Source organism: Ciconia boyciana, chromosome 1 (assembly GCF_034638445.1).
Source record: "Ciconia boyciana chromosome 1, ASM3463844v1, whole genome shotgun sequence".
NCBI lineage: Eukaryota > Metazoa > Chordata > Aves > Ciconiiformes > Ciconiidae > Ciconia > Ciconia boyciana.
Genome location: NC_132934.1, coordinates 153272740 through 153292997, shown reverse-complemented (window position 1 = coordinate 153292997; position 20258 = coordinate 153272740). Strand labels below are relative to the sequence as shown.

The 20258-nt window shown below is 44.9% G+C and overlaps 2 protein-coding genes across 5 annotated transcripts in view; one reads left to right on the top strand and one right to left on the bottom strand.

Annotated features, from left to right (window-relative positions):
- Window positions 1–285: 285 nt before the first annotated feature.
- PROZ (protein Z, vitamin K dependent plasma glycoprotein) lies at window positions 286–17397 on the top strand. The gene is made up of 8 exons (XM_072849848.1): window positions 286–440; window positions 2102–2265; window positions 3338–3362; window positions 6359–6472; window positions 7907–8038; window positions 9305–9390; window positions 9470–9593; window positions 16886–17397. The coding sequence occupies exons 1-8, from the start codon at window positions 374–376 to the stop codon at window positions 17395–17397; spliced, it is 1224 nt and encodes a 407-aa protein (XP_072705949.1). The 5' UTR covers window positions 286–373.
- Window positions 15597–20258, bottom strand: part of PCID2 (PCI domain containing 2) — a 17125-nt gene continuing 12463 nt past the window's right edge. For 3 of the 4 annotated variants that reach the window (XM_072849844.1, XM_072849843.1, XM_072849845.1), the window contains exons 14-15: window positions 19951–20074; window positions 15598–18884 (exon numbers count right to left, since the gene is read on the bottom strand). In XM_072849844.1, coding sequence (XP_072705945.1) covers window positions 18795–18884; window positions 19951–20074 — 214 coding nt within the window. In that variant the 3' untranslated portion in view covers window positions 15598–18794. Of the gene's footprint in view, window positions 18885–19950; window positions 20075–20258 lie in introns of all 4 variants that reach the window. The other variant, XM_072849847.1, reaches the window with a different exon arrangement.

Below are 20258 nucleotides of genomic sequence, written 5' to 3'. Positions count from 1 at the left end.
CCGGCTTGTGCTTTGATATGGTACAAAGAAAAGTTCATACTGTTCATCTCTCCCCATTTTGTGTTACAGTAAATGAAGGCTGGGGGGTGGGAGGAATACCCAAATCCTGGAGCAGCTCTCAGCAGAGCTGGCAAACCTGCTCCATCTTCAGCCAGCGCACTAAGAGAAGGGGCACTGTTGCACCATTAAGCAGGGGGTTTTTTTATTTTTTTTTTCCCATGTGTTGACATTGAGGCCAGGCTTTGCCCTTAGCAGTTTTGTTTTCTCATGAGAAAACAAAACTGGACTTTAAACTTCAACATCTCTCATGTAGCCATTTCCCCCAAGAGCTGCAGGAATGCAGGCAGGCGGCCATTAGGCTCAGAGGGTAGCAATGGCAATGTGCTCTTGGACAATATTGTTTCTTCTCTCTGCCCTTTTCCTTCAGACAGAGCAGACAGGTATGGCCTTTGTTTCGTTGCGGCTTTAATTCTGATTTGTGCTACTGCTCTTCTAAACACACCAGTAATTTTGTACCTTGTATCATGTTTACTTTGTAGCACAGGGTGACACCACTGAAAAGTGTCTGTTCCTTATTTTCCTTACATTTCTCCTGTTTGTTTTTTTTTTTCTTTTTTTCCATATAGCTAAGTAAAAACTGCAGGAGGTTACTAAGGCAATGTAATTTTGAATTACCATCATTTACACCAGAGTGATATTTTGTCTTTTCTAATTATTCTTAAAGAGTACTCCAGATATTAAAGAGAATTCTGTTTTATATTTCTAGTTGCTGCTGAAATAAAAGTAAGTCTTATGAAAGAGGCTGAGATGCATGCTTGTTATAGCTTGAAGAAATTTATGTTTCTGTATTAATCCTCCATGGTTTGTCAATATTAAGGAGGAGCTGGGCAAGGAAGAAAAAGATGGTGACTGCTTAAAAAAGTCAAAACACCCCTGGCAGCAGCAGAAGTGCACTGCCAGTTACGCTGGATGCATCGGAACCACAGCACAGCAGAAATGTGCACCGGGGCATCCGATAACACTTTAAAATGCAAAACACCATCATGAAGCTTTTTCTTTTTTAATGTCACATGCAAGCCCGTTGCTTATCGGCTATCCTTCAAAAGCATAACTAAGCATTTGTACGCAGTTTCAGAATAATTTTGTTATTGCTGTCACTTTTTCCAATTCTAATGTTATTGATTATTTCAACCTTTGTGCCCAGCAGTGCTGGGCCCCCAAACACTGTATAAAATACAAAAAACCCCCAGTCCCTGCCCCGATGGGTTTACTTTCCAAGAGGAGGAGAACTGACAAAGGCATGCTGACACACACAGCCACATACTGCTAAATGTCAAAGGCAACAGGTTCCAGCACGGCACCAGCCGTCGGGCTGGCAGGCAATTTTTGTTGTGGGCATCATGGCAAAGAGGAGTTTTAAGATCTGATAACTCGCATGTCTTTGATGTGTCCTCCTCTTTACTCAAATCAAAAAGATTATAGTGTCTTCCACATAAAGGATGGTATATGATATAGCCCTCATAACTTTGAGCATTACTGAGGGGTAGCTTTTATTTATTCTCCTTAAGAGAGATTTGATTGAGAACTCAGCCATGTCACGGTTTTGCTTCTCAGCAAAAAAAATCCCTGTGAACTAAGACTGAAGGGCATCAGTTTGGATCCATCGCCGTAAATTAATACAAATGATTTTCACTTCTACTGATGAGTCTGAAAGCCCCATGCTGTCTTTCTTACAAAATAGCCTCTGCCTTTATGATAGCACTTTTCCCTGGCTGTGCCACAGCAACACTGCTCTGTGTGTCCGGTGCAGGAAAAAAAATGCGTCAGGAAGGGCTTCAAATTCTCTCTGCTTGGGAGACAGTCAGGCTCTCCCCAAAAGAAAAAGGTCATGACTCTTCAGCTGAGTTTGGGCTAAGAAAGTAGGGCTCTTTCAGTTTGTAAGTTGAATGTGGCTGAAACCCTGAATCAGCCAAAAGATTTCTCTTCATGATTAAAATCGGCTGCTTAATAAAATCTTTTAAAAAAATGGAAAAAATGGTGAAAATATATAAGGAAATGAATCTAAGTACTGATGTTAGCATTTTGTTATACAACATCTCAGTGTTTATATCAGCTGATGATGCAAACAAAGTTATCAAGAGGCAGAGGCGTGCCAGTTCCCTACTTTTGGAGGAGGTCCTCCAAGGCAGCTTGGAAAGGGAATGCCTTGAAGAGAGATGTACGCATGAAGAAGCAAGAGAAGTATTCGAAAACGACGAAATGGTTGTAAGTATTTTGTTTACCTGTGTGCATATTAAAAATTACTACTTTGGTCTTTTACTATCAAATTCAGCTTCACAGCCTGCTTCATACGTTTGCGTTTCTCTCCACATGAAATCTTTGCGCTTTGCACCTCAGCGGGTAGAAAGCAGGTGTCTTCAGTGGTCAAAATGGAAATGCAGAGGTCAGCTCTGACACTTTTAAAGTCCCCTCCTGAAAACGATGTGTCCTGCGCCTTATATTGTGAAAGTATATGGCTGTTGTCCCATCCTGACCACACACAGAGAAATACAGCTTCAGCATCCCTTAGGGACCAGGAGGGGCAAGAGGGTGTTGGGATGGAGGGAAGCAACACACCAGCAAGTAGCGGGACCTATAGAAAGTGGCCGCAAGTCCCCTTGTACAAGAGGCCCTCCTGACACATACAGCCGGATGCTGTGCTCTTTAACGGGAATCTGGCCGGAGATTGTGTTTTGCAGGGAGAGCAGAGGAAACAGCCATTGGGTCCCGGTACTTTGGGGAAAGTTGAGCGGGGGGAGGTCCAGGGAGCGGGGAGAGGTGTCCCCCCTCAGGGAAAGCAGCAGCGGAGCCGGCTGCAGTACCCAGGGACAAGCAGGGCACACGAAGGTGGTGGCCAGTGTCAGTGACCTGCAGCTCCACTCTCTGCTGTCCCCTCTGCCTCCAGCAGCACCTGCTGGGGGACAAGCGGGACGGGATGGGGCGGGCCGGGGTCACTTCCCAGGTCGCTGCACGCCAGAGAGACAATGGCCAGCCAGTTTTTGCAGGAAGCCGTATTGCTAAAGGATTCAGCTGTTTCTGTCTTGCCTGCAAAGTGTTTCTTTTCCTTTAGAGCTTCCTAAGAAACAATAAAATGAGCAGGATGCAAACCCCCTCCCATCTCATTCAAATTTTGCTGGCAGGGCAGACTTGGCAGTCGTGCAACTGTGTAAATGTTAAACTGTAGTATATATTCTCTCATATAATGTTTTTGTTTTACCAAAATATTTATGGAAGGTGATATTATTTGAGAAATAAAATCTAATTGCCTGCCTGCCCCCCCTTTTTTTTTCTTTTTCAGAAAATGTTTTGGGATGCCTACTATGGTAAGCTGGTCTCTTGATTTCTCTCCTTCATAGCAGTGTCACACTATGAACATTATGATTCAGTCCAATGCTGTCTTTCTGAGAGTTTTTAGCAGTTTATTCTACAAGGAACACCCAGTCACTATTTGTCATGTCTGTAGTAAAGCAGGAGGAAAAGTCTTTATGTGAAAGGCTTAAAAAAGTCATAAATAGGAAAAAACATTTAAGACTGCAAAGTGAATAAAAGTTGAAGATGAGTAGATGTTATCATAGTAAATAAGTTCTTCCTTTTCCTGAACTTAAGGCTGTACTGAAACTACCTGGGACCTGAAAAAAATCTGCTTTGCTGATACAATAGAGCAGCACAGCTTTACCAGCAAAACCTCCCAAACACAAACCTAGCACTTAAATCTGAGTGAGATAAATAGATGTCAAAAGCTACTGGGCTGTCTGCAAACTCTGGAAGCTGGCACTGCATCATCCCTTGGCAGCTGTCAAGGCAAGAAACAAATCTGTAAAAGCTGAGGGGCTGACGTAATCAGATGCCTCCTGAACAAGGAGCCTGGGGCACCAGCTTATGGTGACTATGCCTTATTCCTTCTCTCTTTTCTGCATGCCTCGTCCTAAGATTTTCTCTTGTTTCTTACTTAGCTGTTATTCATTTTTAATCTTAGGTTTAGACAGTGGATAAGGAGGTGGCAAAACCAGCAGTTAGTATTTTCTGCAGAATCCACTGAGTCCAGCCACTGAGTCCAGAAGAATCCCATCAGTGACATAAATGTTATGAAGAATGATGCTAAATATCTGGCCTTTCATTACTTTGTGAGGGTGGGATTAACTTCTCCTGATTTCAGTCATTGCATGTTTGTACTAAGCATGTCATGCAGGCTTCCTCTCTAGTCTATGAAGAGAGAAGGGCAACGGATTGAGAATGATCCATCCAAACAAGCTTAGCCACAATCAGGTTGCATTACTGGCTTCGGCCTCAAGGGTGTCTTCCTTGCTGTAATTAAAAGCCATTATGTCCTCTCTTCTTCCTACAGAACAGCGGTGTGTGTTTCCTTCTTTGTGATATCTTTTCTAACATTTTGAAGAGTGTTGCTGTGCATCTCCATGGCTTCTTTCCTCCCCACTAAACAAACCCATTTTTTCATTCTGTCTTCCAAAAATCTCATTTTCTAGACCTCTGGTTATCCGTATTGCTTTCCTTCCATAGTCCAGGGTACAGTGGGTAAATCTGCATTGTGAATAAAAGAGGGCTGGGGAGAAAGGCTGAGCACCCACCTAACTGCTGGCTCACCCTTTGGCTCTGTTTTGTACTGCTCCACCTTGGTCTCTTCAAGTCAAAGCTGACGTAGCGGCATCTTGCCCTAGCATGGATGTACGCTGTCAGGGCACTTGCCCTGAGGTCACACTTGTCCCTGGCCCTGTTTTATTAACAGTGTAAACTTAGCTATTGATAATCTCTCTTTAAACATCATTTTCCAAACAGTTTTGTGCATGCTTTATAGTACTCTGTGTTTTCCTGGCTCACTTAATGACAATGTCATCTGAGACATTTCTATTCTATGATGATGTTCACTGATTCCCAGCTAGGTCCCTTATCCTATAATACAATTAGAGTTAATTGGTTTGGATTATTTGATCTTGAAAAATGCACGTTGGTTGTTACTTACCACCTTCTTATTTTGCTGGGCACTTACAAACAGTTTAATCACTCCAGTAGCTTTCCAGTAACAGAAGTTGTGCTGATTTCTCTATAATTCCTTGAATCTTCTCTTTCCTCCTTTAATAAAGCTAGGCACCAGGTTTAGTTTTTTCCCAGTCTTACAGAACCTTGCCTGACCCCAGACATTTTTTGAGACTTCCTTACCTATATTTGAGCATGCATTTCAGAGGCTTGAAACCATCTAACTTGCTTCAGGCTGTAGGTGCAGTCCTTCCTTAGCTCCAGCTACCCATCACTGCTGCGGGAGGTCCTCACTCCTCAACTCTACCTGCTCAGCTGTGCTGATGAGACCTCCCTAACCTACCCAAAAACCCTCCCAGGAGACCTAAATTGTGCCAGGGTATGCTGGTGGCATCTGACTGCAGGCGGGCTAAAGGTGGTAATGGCTTTAAGCCAGTATTTTAGTGCCGCTAAAGCTAGAAGAGACACGTGCCCATAGCCTGAGCAGATGGCAGTTGGGTTTTTTTTTCCCAGTACCAGGCAGAGTTTTAATCTTTCCAACCCTGATATCAATTACGGCAGCCCGCTGACTGAAGTTAACCTTTCTGATGAAGTTTTAAATTTTAGAAAGGTTGGAGAGCATGTCCTGGGTTAGGCTTTTCTGGCTTGCTCCCCAGTCGCTCATGTCTACAATAAGCAGTTATTTGGAGAACATTTCCAAACTGGTTTGGAGTGTTTCCAGTGGGCAGCTTAAAGGGAAACTGGCAGCTCTGCCTGGTGCTTCACCTGTAGTGAGGCATCCTCTGGTTTCAACGTTGGGTTCGTCAGAAAGACTAAGCTTGCTAGTGTCCAAGCTGCTGTATAATAATTGTACAGATGTCTAAAAGCCAGATTTCCTCCTAGTTTGATGCTCACTGTATAATTTTGATGCCAGTTTTTTTAATCCATATATGCACATAACCATTTTTTTATCCATATGCATATCAGCCTAACACAGGAGACCTAAAACGCCCGTCTCATACTACATTCGTAACGAGCACATGAACTGTAAGTCAGTGCTTTTCCCTGAAGCAGCACATCCATCCTCCAGAAGCGGGCTCTGCCTCTGGGCACCTCCCAGCCTCCCTGCCTGGGGCTGCGGGAGTGCCTCTGGAAGCAGAGACTTGGGCTAAAATTACTCCTGAGGAGCTAAAATTACTCCTGAGGAGCAATTCGGTGAGACATAGCCCGTTTCCTTCCAAACTGCTTTTCGCAATGCTTCTCCAAGTGACTCACGTGCTGGGAAGGGGGCTGTGTAATTCGGGTCAGCGGTGGCGGTGACTCGTCCTCTCTTGCGGCATTTCTGCAGGCGGCAGGAGGTGCTCGTCGAGCCCCTGCCAGCACAATGGCGTGTGCGAGGACAGCATCCGCGGCTACACCTGCACCTGTGCTGAGGGCTACGAGGGAGAGAACTGTGCTTTCGGTAAGGCATCGCCCCCTCTTCTGAGAAGCCCTATCTCCTCCTGTCGTAGGGGGTCCCTGGGAAACCATACGCGGCTCTCCCGTTACAGACAGTTATCAGCTTTTAGCTTAAAACACACAGTTCTTGGCAGAGATGGGGTGATTTGTGCTGCTTGTCTACCAAAACGTTATGGCATCCTGACGTTACGCTTCCCCCCAGCCTCCCCTCTCTGCGGACGCAGCAAAAGGGCTGAAGCAGGTCCCCCTCACCGGTGGGCTCCAAAGGCAGCCCTGCCCACTGCCACCCATGCTCCCCGGCTGCTTGTCCTGCCGTGCTCCCTGGTGGCGCGTGGTCTGAAGAACCAGGGCTGCGGTGCCACAGTGGCTTCCCAGCCACCCCGGTGCCTCTGAGGCCACACATGCCCACAAGACAGTCCCTCAGGACACAGGGACTCCAGAAAACAAACCATTTCAGTAGAAGTGTAAAAGGCGTAAAGCAAAACAGACACTTTCTGGCACGTAAAACAGCGTGGGCTGGATCCTACATTTTTACATCCGCCAAGTTCTGCTTTCCAGCCCTTACATCAGTATTTCTGCTGGATTGGAGGTCCTCTGGGGTGGGAGATGCCCCAGCTGCCACAAGGCAGGGTCATTTTCTGTATAAGGGGTGTGACTGGACAGAGACAGACCAGCTTCTTGGGAGCACAGAAGGTGACACAGGTCGGACCAGCGCTGGGAACTGGATCTGCTCAGCATGAGCCTTAGAGAGCGACTTTATGTGGGTTTTTTTGCTACTTCTCCATCTGTGAGCTAGATCAAATGGCCATTCCTCCTGTTGCTTTGTGCTGAAGCTTAAGTGTTTGTTCAGCTATGGAAAGTTGACTGAGCATGTTTCAAATGTGATTAATACTCCCTTTCTTTTTGCTTATCTTTGGCAGCTGTTAATTTCAATTTTCTTAGGACAAGCATGAGAAATAGGAGCTATGCATTTGTCTTTGCTGAAAAGCAGAAAGCTTTAGCTTTTTTCTTCCTCAAGCAATACCTGCCTTCTTAACATGTGCAACAGTCCGCCCCCAGTGCAGACACCTAGTGTTTCATTTAAAAGAGCGGAAAGAAAACCCATGGCATCCTTCCATGGGTTCACATGGAAGGCCTAGTTTGACCCTTGGCTACTGACACTCCCCAAAACTCAGAGGTGCAGCCAGTCTGGTGCAGGGAGGTGCTGGGTGAGCACAGTTTACAAGGCGTCTGTGGAAGCTGCGGAGACTCATCTGTCTCCAGTTTCTGCTTAACAAGGGGAGAAACAATGTGGTGAGAAATACTACCAAGCCAGAGTCCCTACCCACCTCCACATAAAGCGAGTAAACATAAAATGCTTAGTAAAGAGGACTCAAGCTATGCAAGAAAACTCCAGCTGAACTGTTCCCAATGCTTTTCCTCCGCTTGTTCTGTTTAGCTAAAAATGAATGTCGCCACCAAGCAAAAGAAGGATGTCACCACTTCTGCTACCCGGGAAGGAATTCCTACCATTGTTCATGTGCTGATGGCTATGAGCTTGGGAAGGACAGAAAACAGTGCATTGCGTTAGGTAGGTGTGAGCATGGAAGTACAGGGGACACATGCTCAGTGCTGGGGTGGGCAGGCCACCATCTGATATCCAGATGCCATCAGCCTGCTTGGAGACTCAAGTGATGAGACTATTACTGACCTTCCAAACTGGGCAGAAAAAGGAGGAATCTAGGGACCACCACCCAAGATGACAGAGTGCTAAAAGAAGCAGTATTTTATCTGAGCATTTAAACATGGGTCTGCAGGGAGGAGTTGCATCATCCTACATATCACTCACTGGGCCAGGTTTTCCACTCCTATGCTTGGTAAAGAGTAACTCCACTGAAGGCCTGTCTGTTTGGGAATGAGGTTCAATTGATTCCAATCAGGTATGTGATGGTCTGATAAACGAAGGGCAACACTTGCTGCCATGTTAATTAGTTTGAAGCAGTAGCCCTCTTCATTTTTGCAATCTCATACTAAGTGTCTTATTCAATCCCATCCCCTTATAAACTAGGTCTACTAAAAACACAGTAGTGTACATAGGCCCTTGTCTATATTAGCAAGTAGGGCAACCAAATAGGAGTTGAGCTGTAGAGCCACACTTTTGGTGATGAAGGCTTGATGTCCACACTCAATGCGCATTTCAGGTGGGCTTTACTTCAGCCTAGCTCTAGTTCGGTCCTGTGGACTAAGCACCCATTAGCTATGAGAGTACGTTAAGCGCGCTCCTGGAGGGTGTCTTCTGGTTTAGCTTCACCTGAACAGAATCCAGTTTGTGTGACCCAAGACCATGCCACAAGGTCAACAGAAAGTGTGATAAATGCAGATAACTGGGGGATCCATTTGAAAAGCACGCTTGCTGTCTGAACCAGAACACAAAGGCATGCGCACCTCTAGAGTGATGGCTTTAACAAGAAAAACCCAGGATTACCTTGTCCTGATTGGGCCACAGCTATCAGGTATTTGGCACAATTCAGATACAGGATACAAAGGTGAAGCAGCAAGCTGTGGTGATGGATGGCTGGAGAAGAAGCCTCATTTCATTAGTTACAGACACAATGGAATCTAGTCACCGCAAGCCTAATGCAATGACTCAAAATATTTGGCACTATCGCTAAGCTATTAGACTACAGATGCCAGGCAAATTATTCCAGTTCTCACCAGCTGACATATTGTCCTTTTCCTTGGCGCAAAAACAAACGCCAAAGTCAAGGTAGAAGTAATAAGGTCGTTGCAGGTATTAGTTGTCTTGAAGTGATGCAGCATGAGGTTTTGATTTTTTTTTTTTTAATTCATGTGCTAGATCAATGTGCATGTGGGAGACTTCAAGACAGTGATAATGTGATAAGTGAAACAAGGAAGAAACGTGATGAGCGATTTCCTTGGCAGGTATTTCTAGCAATTCATGAAACCTATCACTCAATCTCACATGGACAGTGCTATCTATCATCTTTTTGCATTTTTGTAGGTCCTGTTGCTAAACTCAGAAGGGAAGGGCTTCTGTGGAGGAGTGCTGCTGAAAAGTAATTTTGTATTGACTACAGCAGAGTGCGCCCTTCTGCACAGCCATTTTGAAATCAGGGTTGGTGCTGGTAGGTGATCAAACACATTTTCTCTTGTTGTAGCACATTTTAGTATTGACAAGCTAATTTTAAAAGAGCTTACCGTTGTGGTTTAGCTTCAGTCAGCAACTAAGCCCCACACAGCTGCTTGCTCACCCTCCCCCCTGGTGGGATGGAGGAGAGAATCGGAAGAGCAAAGGTAAGAAAACTCGTGGGTTGAGATAAGAACAGTTTAATAATGGGGGGGGGATATTATAATAATAATAAAAAATTGTCATGAAAAGGAAAAAACAAAGAGAGCGAGAGAGGAACAAAACTCAGGGAAAAAAAAAACAAGTGACACAACCGCTCACTACCCACCGACTGACGCCCAGCCAGTCCCCAAGCAGTGATCGCTGCTCCCCAGCCAACTCCCTCCAGTTTCTATACTGAGCATGATGGCATATGGTATGGAACATCCCTTTGGCCAGTTGGGGTCAGCTGTCCCAGCTGTGCCCCCTCCCAGCTTCTTGTGCACCTGGCAGAGCATGGGAAGCTGAAAAGTCCTTGACTTAGCATAAGCACTGCTTAGCAGCAACTAAAACATCAGTGTGTTATCATCAACATTATTCTCATACTAAATCCAAAACACAGCACTATATTAGCTACTAGGAAGAAAATTAACTCTATCCCAGCTGAAACCAGGACAGTATCCACCCCTTATTCTCTACCATCTATGTCATGCCCAGGTTCTACCCTTTCTATTACATTCCAATTAATCACCACCACTTTTCCTGTCTTTTGATATATACACACAGATATCACTCCCTTGGTCTATGGGCCATCCCTCTAAAATGTCCGTGGAGTTCATTTAGTCCATGACTTCGGGTTCCATCTGTCAAAACAGTCTTTCAGGACAGGAGAGATGGTGTGTGGTGTTGGATTGTTGCACGTTGAAGCCAATTCTGATTCCATCACCGCTGCACTTGCTCAGTTTCATCAAAGTTCGTTCTTAATTAATCTGGGTGATTCTTACTGTAATACCATTGATATGGCATATAGCAACCATAGAAGTGATGACATACAGGATTATATAGCAATTAACACCATATCATTTAGTTCATTGGCTATTTTCACCCAAAATCAAATCCCCTTGAGGTACACATCGGACTTCCCCATCCTTTCACACCAAGTGCACCCGAGTCCTTGTGCAAAAGCAATGCCACGAATGGGTTTTCCTTTGCCCGAGGCAGGAGTAACCCAGACTGTCTTCCCCAGCATAATTTTTATGTGCACTACAGGGACTTTATCCCCTTCTACACTACGTGAAAGTTTTGATGGGGCAGGGCCAGCTCTATTGGCAGATCCCCTAGCGTTCACTAACCAGGTGGCTTTTGCTAAATGTGTATCCCAATGTTTGAATGTCCCAGCACCCATTGCTCTCAGTGTAGTCTCTAACAATCCATTGGATCGTTTGATTTTCCCAGAGGCTGGTGCATGATAGGGGATGTGATATACCCACTTAATGCCGTGCTCTTTGGCCCAGGTGTCTATGAGGTTGTTTCAGAAATGAGTTGAGTCCCGTTGTCTGACTTGATTCTTTCTGGGGTGCCATGTCGCCACAGGACTTGCTTTTCAAGGCCCAGGATAGTGTTCTGGGCAGTGGCATGGGGCACAGGATATGTTTCCAACCATCCGGTGGTTGCTTCCACCATGGTAAGCACATGGTGCTTGCCTGGGCGGGTTTGTGGGAGTGTGATATAATCGATCTGCCAGACCTCCCCGTATTTGTGTTTCAGCCATCGTCCTCCATAGCACAGAGGCTTTAACTGCTCGGCTTGTTTGATTGCAGCGCATGTTTCGCATTCATGGATAAACTGCCCATGGTCAAGTCCACCCCTCGATCGTGAGCCCATCTATAGGTTGCATCTCTTTCTTGATGGCCTGAGGTGTCATGGGCCCACCAAGCTATAAATAATTCACCCTTATGTTGCCAGTCCAGATCCACCTGAGACACTTCAATCTCAGCAGCCTGATCCACCTGCTGGTTGTTTTGATGTTCTTCAGTGGCCCAACTCTTGGGTACGTGAGCATCTACATGACATGCTTTTACAACCAGGTTCTCTGCCCAGGCAGCAATATCTTGCCACAATGCAGCAGCCCCGATGGGTTTGCCTGTGCACTGCCCATTGCTCTTCTTCCATTGCTGTAACCACCCCCACAGAGCATTGGCCACCATCCATGAGTCAGTACAGGGACAGAGCACTGGACACTTTTCTCGTTCAGCAATGTCTAAAGCCAGCTGGATGGCCTTCACTTCTGCAAATTGGCTCGATTCACCTTCTCCCTCAGCAGTTTCTGCGACTTGTTGTATAGAACTCCGTACAGCAGCTTTCCATCTCTGATGCTTTCCCACAATATGACAGGACCCACCAGTGAACAGGGTGTATTGCTTCTCATTTTCTGATAGTTTATTGTATAGTGGGGCCTCCTCAGCACGCATCACCTCCTCCTCTGGTGATATTCTGAAATCTTTGCCTTCTGGCCAGTCCATGATCAATTCCAAGATTCCTGGGCGACTGGGGTTTCCTGTTCAAGCCCGTTGTGTAATCAGTGCGACGCACTTACTCCATGTAGCACCAGTTGCATGATGTGTAGAGGGGACCCTCCCTTGGAACATCCAGCCCAGCACCGGCAGTCGGGGCGCCAGGAGGAGCTGTGCTTCAGTACCAACCACTTCTGAAGCAGCTCAAACCCCTTCATATGCTGCCAATATCTCTTTGTCAGTTGGAGTATAGCGGGGCTCAGGTCCTCTGTATCCCCAACTCCAAAACCCTAGGGGTCGACCTCGAGTCTCCCCTGGTGCTTTCTGCCAGAGGCTCCAGGTAGGGCCGTTCTCCCTGGCTGCTCCCTGGTGTAGAGCACACGTTTTACATCTTGCCCTGCCTGGACTGGCCCAAGGGCTACTGCATGAACTATCTCCTGTTTAATTTGTTCAAAGGCTTGTCGTTGATCAGGGCCCCATTTGAAATCGTTCTTCTTCTGGGTCACTTGATAGAGAGGGCTTACGATCAGACTGTAATTTGGAATATGCATTCTCCAAAAACCCACAATGCCAAGAAAGCTTGTGTTTCCTTTTTGCCAGTTGGTGGGGACATGGCTGTTATTTTGTTGATCACATCCATTGGGATCTGATGACATCCATCTTTGCCATTTTATTCCTAAAACCTGGGTCTCCTGTGCAGGCCTCTTGACCTTACTTCATTTTATGGCAAGACCGGCTTTCAGGAGGATTTGGACTATTTTCTTCCCTTTCTCAAAAATTTCTCCTGCTGTGTTGCCCCACACAATGATGTCATCAATGTATTGCAGATGTTTGGAGCTTCTCCCTGTTCCCGTGCCGTCTGGATCAGTCCATGGCAAATGGTAGGGCTGTTTCCCCCCCGGGGCAATCGATTCCAAGTGTACTGGACGCCCCTCCAAGTGAAAGCAAACTGGTGCCTGCACTCTGCTGCCAAAGGGATTGAGAAGAACGCATTAGCGATATCAGCTGTGGCACACGACTTGGCTGCCTTTGACTCCAGTTCGTATTGAAGTTCCAGCGTGTCTGGCACGGCAGCACTCAGCGGCAGAGTGACTTTGTTCAGGCCACGATAGTCTACTGTCAGTCTCCACTTTTGCACTGGCCATATGGGACTGTTAAAAGGTGAACAAGTCTTCCTGATCACTCCTTGGCTCTCCAGTCGACAACTCAGCTTATGGATGGGAACCAGGGAGTCTCAGTTGGTGCCATATTGCCACCAGTGCACTGTTGTGGTAGCAATCAGCACCTGTTGTTCTTTGCCCCTCAGCAACCCCACAACAGAAGGGTCCTCCAAAAGACCGGGCAGGGTGGACAGCTGTTTAATTTCCTCGATCTCCAAGGCAGCTATACCAAAAGCCCACCGGTACCCTTCTGGGCCCTTGAAATACCCTCTCCTGAGGTATCTATGCCAAGGATGCACGGAGCCTCTGGGCCAGTCCCAATGGGGTGCTTTGGCCACTCATTCCCAGTTAGACTCACTTCGGCCTCCAGTACAGTCAGCTGTTGGGATCCCCCTGCACTCCAGAAATACAGAGGGGTTCTGCCCCTATACAGCTTGATGGCATTAGGGTACACTGTGCACCGGTGTCTGCTAGAGCCTTGTACTCCTGTGGGTCTGATGGGCCAGGCCATCGGATCCACACAGTCCAGTAAACCCGGTTGTCCCTTTCCTCCACGCGGCTGGAGGCAGGGCCCTTCTAATTCTGGTCATAGTATTTGTTACTCACTTCTTGTAAATATGAGTCAGAAGTTTCTTCATTAAAATCAGGAGTAAGATCAGCCCTTCTACTCTGTCTGGGGAACTGTCCACTGGAAACTGGAGCAGCAATTTTCCTGGAAGAAGCCCCTCATGTGATTGTTTTTTCTTGCAACTCACATACCCGCACCTCTAGGGTCGAGGTAGGTTTTCCATCCCACTTCCTCACATCCTCTCCGTGGACACGCAGGTAAAACCACAGGGTGCCCCGTGGTGTCTACCCTCTATATCCTCTCTCTTGAGCAGAAGAACACTGACTCCTAATAGCTGATATACTGGTCTGTACAGGTGGGGAGTAGGATCTATCCTCTTTGAGTTGCTGGACCAGTTTCTCCACAGCTGAGATGAGGGAGGAAGAGAGACTTTCTTCGTATTCCCGGAGTTGGCTAGCTGCTTCATCCACCGTTGGACCCTCTCCATCTTTCCAGGTCAGTATTGCCAATGACTTGGCATACGATGCTGGCACGCTCTGTACCAACTTCTGCCACATGGGTTGCGTGCACTTGACTTCATCTGGATCTTTGGATAACTACTCATTGTCCAGGTCATCACAAATCACCTCCAGCACAGCTAATTCCCTCAGGTACTGGATACCTTTCTCCATGGTGGTCCATTTGCCTGGGTGATATATAACATCTTCCTTGAAGGGAGATCTTTCCTTCATAGCTGACAGGAGTCGCCTCCAGAGGCTGAGGGCTTGTGCCCCTTTTCCAATCGCTTTGTCAATGCCACCTTCCCTAGAAAGGGATCCCAGCTGTTCAGCTTCCTTACCCTCTAATTCCAGGCTACTGGCCCCATTATCCCAACATCGGAGCAGCCAGGTGACGATGTGCTCACCTGGATGATGTCTGAAATCTTTTCACGTATCTCGCAGCTCACTCGGAGAGGGATCGGGTGGTTACTGTCTTGTTTATGAGTTCTTCCTCTTCCTCCACCTCTCCTTGTGATGGCCCTGCTCTTTCATCCTTTTCTAAACGAGCTGACTTTCACCTCCAAGGTTTCTTCTTGTGTAAAGGGGCGACTGATACCAGCACGGGTTGGTTCCCTGGTTCAGCCGCAGTGCCTGTCGCGGGGGTTGGAGTAGCCGCAGTGCCTGTCGCAGGAGGGGCTGGAGTAGCCGTGGTGCCCATCACTTTGTCATCAGATCCAGAGACCTTCTCTTCCCTTTGAGGGTACTGAACAGCGTTGAGCAGGGCTTGGTATGCATGGGCCAGGCCCCAGCACGTTAGTGATCTGTGTCTCTCTGGAATTGCCAGGGTGACAGCATACTTTTTCCAAATATTTTACTAGTTTTTCAGGATCCTGCACTTGTTCAGGGGTGAATTTCCAAAACATTGCAGGTGCCCACTGTCCTAGGCACTTGCCCATACTATCCCACACACCCTGCCACTCATAACTATCCAGCCTTGGCGCAGATCTCTGGATGATATTCTTAAATTGCTTACTACCCTTAGACAAAACCAAAACAATATTCCCAAGCAATACCAATAGAAGTATCTTTACCCAAGGATGTTTGAAATACTGAAAAGTATTGTCATGAAGGAGGAAACATCATGGAAGAAGGTAGCGAAGGTGCCATTCCGTATTTCCTCTATAAAAAACCTCTTGGAGGAAGAAGTATACTTGCTAATTGTCTCCACGAGGTGGTACTCGAAGTACAGTAATGGCTTCAGTACAAAACTCAGATACCAAATTAAGCTCAAGGTCACTGCTTTAATAACAAATCTCCCAGGCAAAACATCACTAATCACTGCAGAGCACAGCAAACTGCAAAAACCAACACTGATCTTTAACATGTACAGCAAAACAATGAGCATGGTGCAGATCAGATAAACCAATATTGAGAACAGATGAATCAATATCATGACCCGCAACTGTTAACAGAACTAAATTCCTTAAAACACTCTGGTTAATCTGTTATTATCTCAAACCCTTTGTGCCCCATGTTGGGCACCAAAAAGGACTGTTGTGGTTTAGCTTGTCGGCAAGTCACACAGCCACTTGCTCACCCTCCCCCTTGGTGGGATGGGGAAGAGAATTGGAAGAGCAAAAGTAAGAAAACCTATGGGTTGAGATAAGAACAGTTTAATAATGGAAATAAAATAAATTGTAACGAAAAGGAAAACAACAAGAGACAGAGAGAGGAACAAAACCCAGGGAAAAAAAAAACAAAACAAGTGATGCAGCCACTCACCACCCGCCGACCAATGCCCAGCCCGTCCCCAAGCAGTGATCATTACCCCCCGGCCAACTCCCCCCAGTGTATATAGTGAGCTTGACGCCATATGGTATGGAATAGCCCTTTGGCCAGTTGGGGTCAGCTGTCCTGGCTGTGCCCCCTCCCAGCTTCTTGTGCACCTGGCAGAGCATGGGAAGCTGAAAAGTCCTTGACTAGTGCAAACATTTCTTATCAACAACTAAAACATCAGTGTGTTATCAACATTATTTTCATATTAAATCCAAAATACAGCACTATATCAGCTACTAGGAAGAAAATTAACTCTATCCCAGCTGAAACCAGGACACTTACTGAAATTGCTGCTGCATAAAAATATTGTCAAAGGAAACAAATCTGCTGTCATCTCAGTTAAGTATCTTGAGCTAGAACTACAGCTGTCCCACACCCCTCTACAAGGCAAGCAGAGAGACAACTACCTCTCTGCTTTCGCAACTCAGCACCTAGGGATAAGCTAAACCAGGTTGATTTAGAGGTAGCTTCCCTGCTCCCCCCCAAAGAAAAACTTGTTTCATGCCAAAATTTACTTCTCTTGTTGGGTATTTGTCCTTCCCTCTGAAATTACACATGCTTCTACACAGCATTAAAAAGCTGTCAAGACATCGTTACTAGTTTACCTTTACTGCATTGTTTCAAGAAAGAGCGCCTTTAGTTTCTCTACTGCGTGTATTTCTCAGCATGACTAGGCAGCTGTTGTCAGTTTGCATGCAGTTTTCAGGTCCCTGACAAATTATTCCTAAGAGCAGCGAAATGTCATTGCTTCACAGGGCATAATGGAACAAGTGGAACTCAGAAGATAATGCAAGTTAATGAGAAACATATACACATCCGGTATGATGAAGACACTGGTGAGAACAACATTGCATTACTACAACTCCAAGAGCACTTTGAGTGCAACAACCACCATCTTCCTGTATGCATCCCTGAAAGAGACTTTGCAGAACACATTTTGATTCCAAAATTGCCTGGTACAGTCAGTGGCTGGAGAATGGAAGGTGATGGACTTCAAGGTGATGAGTTGCAGGTTTCGTACCTTCCTGCCGAGGACTGCAAACAAATACTCAACATAAGCCTCACAAACAGGCAGTTTTGTGGACACCTCCAGGAGGCTGTAGACAAACGACTGGCTGGAGGAAGCTTTTTAGCTACTGAATATAAGGGCACTTGGTTTCTGACTGGTATCCTAGGATCTTGGCCACTAGAAGACACTGACTGGGAAACATTTCTATTCACTAACACCGCGAGGTATAAGATATGGTTTAAACAAAAAATGAAGTAAGACACAAACACAACCAACCCTCCAGCACCAAACCCCTACCAATCACTGCAAGGAAACATATGACTCTCTATCACGATTTGCAGCAATGGAAATTGCAACAACGATATGTATATACCTCCAATTCATACAGAAAAGCCCGTTTCTTTCCTCCTTCTGTTGACACACAGTACTGTGAAAATCATGATGTGGTAAACCTAGTTATTTTACTAAAAACTGGCTGAACTTTAAGTTTCCTAGAACTGTTCATCCTAAAACAAAAGAAGCGTTGATGTTTTTCTGGGATTTTTAGTGTTGCTAGAAGGAAATGAGTCTTTTTAATTCTTGTTACCCTGAGGTTTGACTCAGCAAATTCGTATTCTTATTTCAGCATCCATACAAGTAAAACTTATGAAGACCAGGGGAACTCCAAGCCTTTAAATGCCTATGTTGATGTAGGACTTGACACTCTCATCACACTAAAAAATGCTTCCCCTCATACATGGTACCTGTGTTTTGCCTTATTAATCATGTCCACGTCAGTTAGTGGGTAAAATGAAACCCAACTCTCAAACAGGGGAATAAAATGTTTTATTTCCTTTAAAAATAATTTAAAAACCCCCAAATTACCATCCCATCGCTATGGACAAAGTTATGTTGTACCACCCTCAAACAAACAAACAAACAAAACCCCCAAGGTAGTAACACTTAAAATAGTGGATCCAGTGGCAATGTTTTCCCCAGAAGCAGAATAAAACCAAGTATGGATAAGTTACTTAGATAAGCTTTTGTTCATCATAACAAAAATGGAACAAAATATGACCAGAATTTAAAAAACCCAAACCCATCTTGTGGGCACCTACAGACAAAAATTCCCCATTTACTTGAACCCATAAGTATCACTGACACAGTAAAGCTTTCTGTGTCAAGCACTTCTCCAGTTTTTAGAGAAGGCTTGAAGAGAGTATTTAATACCAGCAAGATTATTGAAGAGACTTTAAAAAACCCAGAAACCATGAAAGAAAACATTTACACTCTGAAGAACGGATTAATACAAGTAACAAAGGATGATACTTCTCCTCTCTGAAAGATAAATGCAGAAATAGTAACACAAAGTACTTTATAAAAGCTTTAAGTAGTTTGGAAGGAATTTGGAATGCTTTGCTTTATTTCCTCATGAAATACTTTGGACGATCTAGAAAGCCTGCAGAAACTATCACTGAAAAGTCAGCACTTCATTCCAACACACTTTGTTAACACTGGCAGCCTTGGTCATTCTGGGAAAGGAGCCACAGACAGTTCCTGGTATTCCAGTTCTGGACATGAACCAGGTCATTTACAATGTTCTCGGGGCAATTAGGAGCAGCTCCACTGGGCAAGCTAAGTATCTGAAAAGTACTTGCATGGATAAGACGCAATACTCAACACACTGTTGACAGAGGAGGAAATGGGTTCTGCTTACTGACCACAAGTTTTTGATGCTGATGAGATATATAGCCTTTAATGTGACCCTGGCAGAAGGAGAAAAAGACAGTGTTAGTACTGGAAGCTGGTAACACAATGCCTATAACCTCAGCTGTCTTCAGACTACATCAAGCAAAGCTATGTGTATATACTCGATCACCACTGCATTACTGTACTTAGTGTCTGTAAGGATCCAACTTATGTAAGTGGGTCAACTCACAGAGTAAGCAGAAAGTTGGAACCGTAACCATGTTTGAATACTAACGGTGCTGTCAGACTGAGAGCCCGTTGCCAGAGCACCCTACTGGTCTGCTTACATTTCCTTGAAGAGACAGAGCTCTACAGAAGTGTTTCTAAATCTACTCTTGCTGAGTTTAAAATGAGGATTTTAATTAATCACTGTTCCAAACCTAATAAACTAAATGACATAATACTTCTTTTTCAGACACGTACATCTACATACATAGTACATCTTTTTCAGATGAGAAATCTTCCAGTCACCTAATCCCACCCTCTGTTACTCCAAGACCACACCAAATAATCTGTTTTAGAAACAGAGAAGTGGTTCATTTTCTTGCTGACACTGCAATGCTGCTCCAAAACCTCAGATTTATTACAAATCTCTTGATTTCAAGCCTTTATCTGTTCATGAGTGGTTGAGATCCACTTAGAGTAAAAGACAAGATGTGAAACAAAACCAAAGAAATCTGGTTTTAATTTTTTCTAATGTTAGAATGTCAAGAGTCTCCTACTTCAAATGCAGAAGAACAAATCCCTTTTGGTCCCAGTTACAATTTTTGTATTTTTAAATCAGTATTTATGCATATATAGAAGTGTCAGTACTGGATTTGTAACATAAAATTCAACTTCGGTTTTAACTGATTCCTGCAAAAGAGACAGGAACTAGAGGAACTCCTCAAGGCAAATAAAAACATTTCACTTGGGGCACAAGTGAATCAATTTTTTTTTTTTTCCCCAAGAAAACCTGGGATTACTGGTATGTTTTTTGTAATAAACTTTTATTCTCTACTTTTATTCTCTAAATATTCTCTACCTAATATTTTTTACTGTCTGAAGTCTGGAAGGACCAAACAACAAGTGGTCAGCACATACCATATATATAAGGTTAGCTAAAATGCACTGGACTTCATCAATATCAACATCGTCTACTTGCATGAATTTCAGGGCAAACAGAAAGGCATCTAGAGATAGCTGATGCGTTTTGAGTAGTAAATATCTGAAAGAAACAACAGAAAAAAATCTGTTATTGAGAAACAATCACTTAAAAATTCTGGTCCTTAGAAAAATGGCCTTTCTACAATGAATTAACTTTAACAGGAATTCAGCTCTCAGAGAGTGCTAAGGAGCATATATGTTTCCATCTCAGTTCTACATGAAACCATATTAAATCTGCTTTTGAA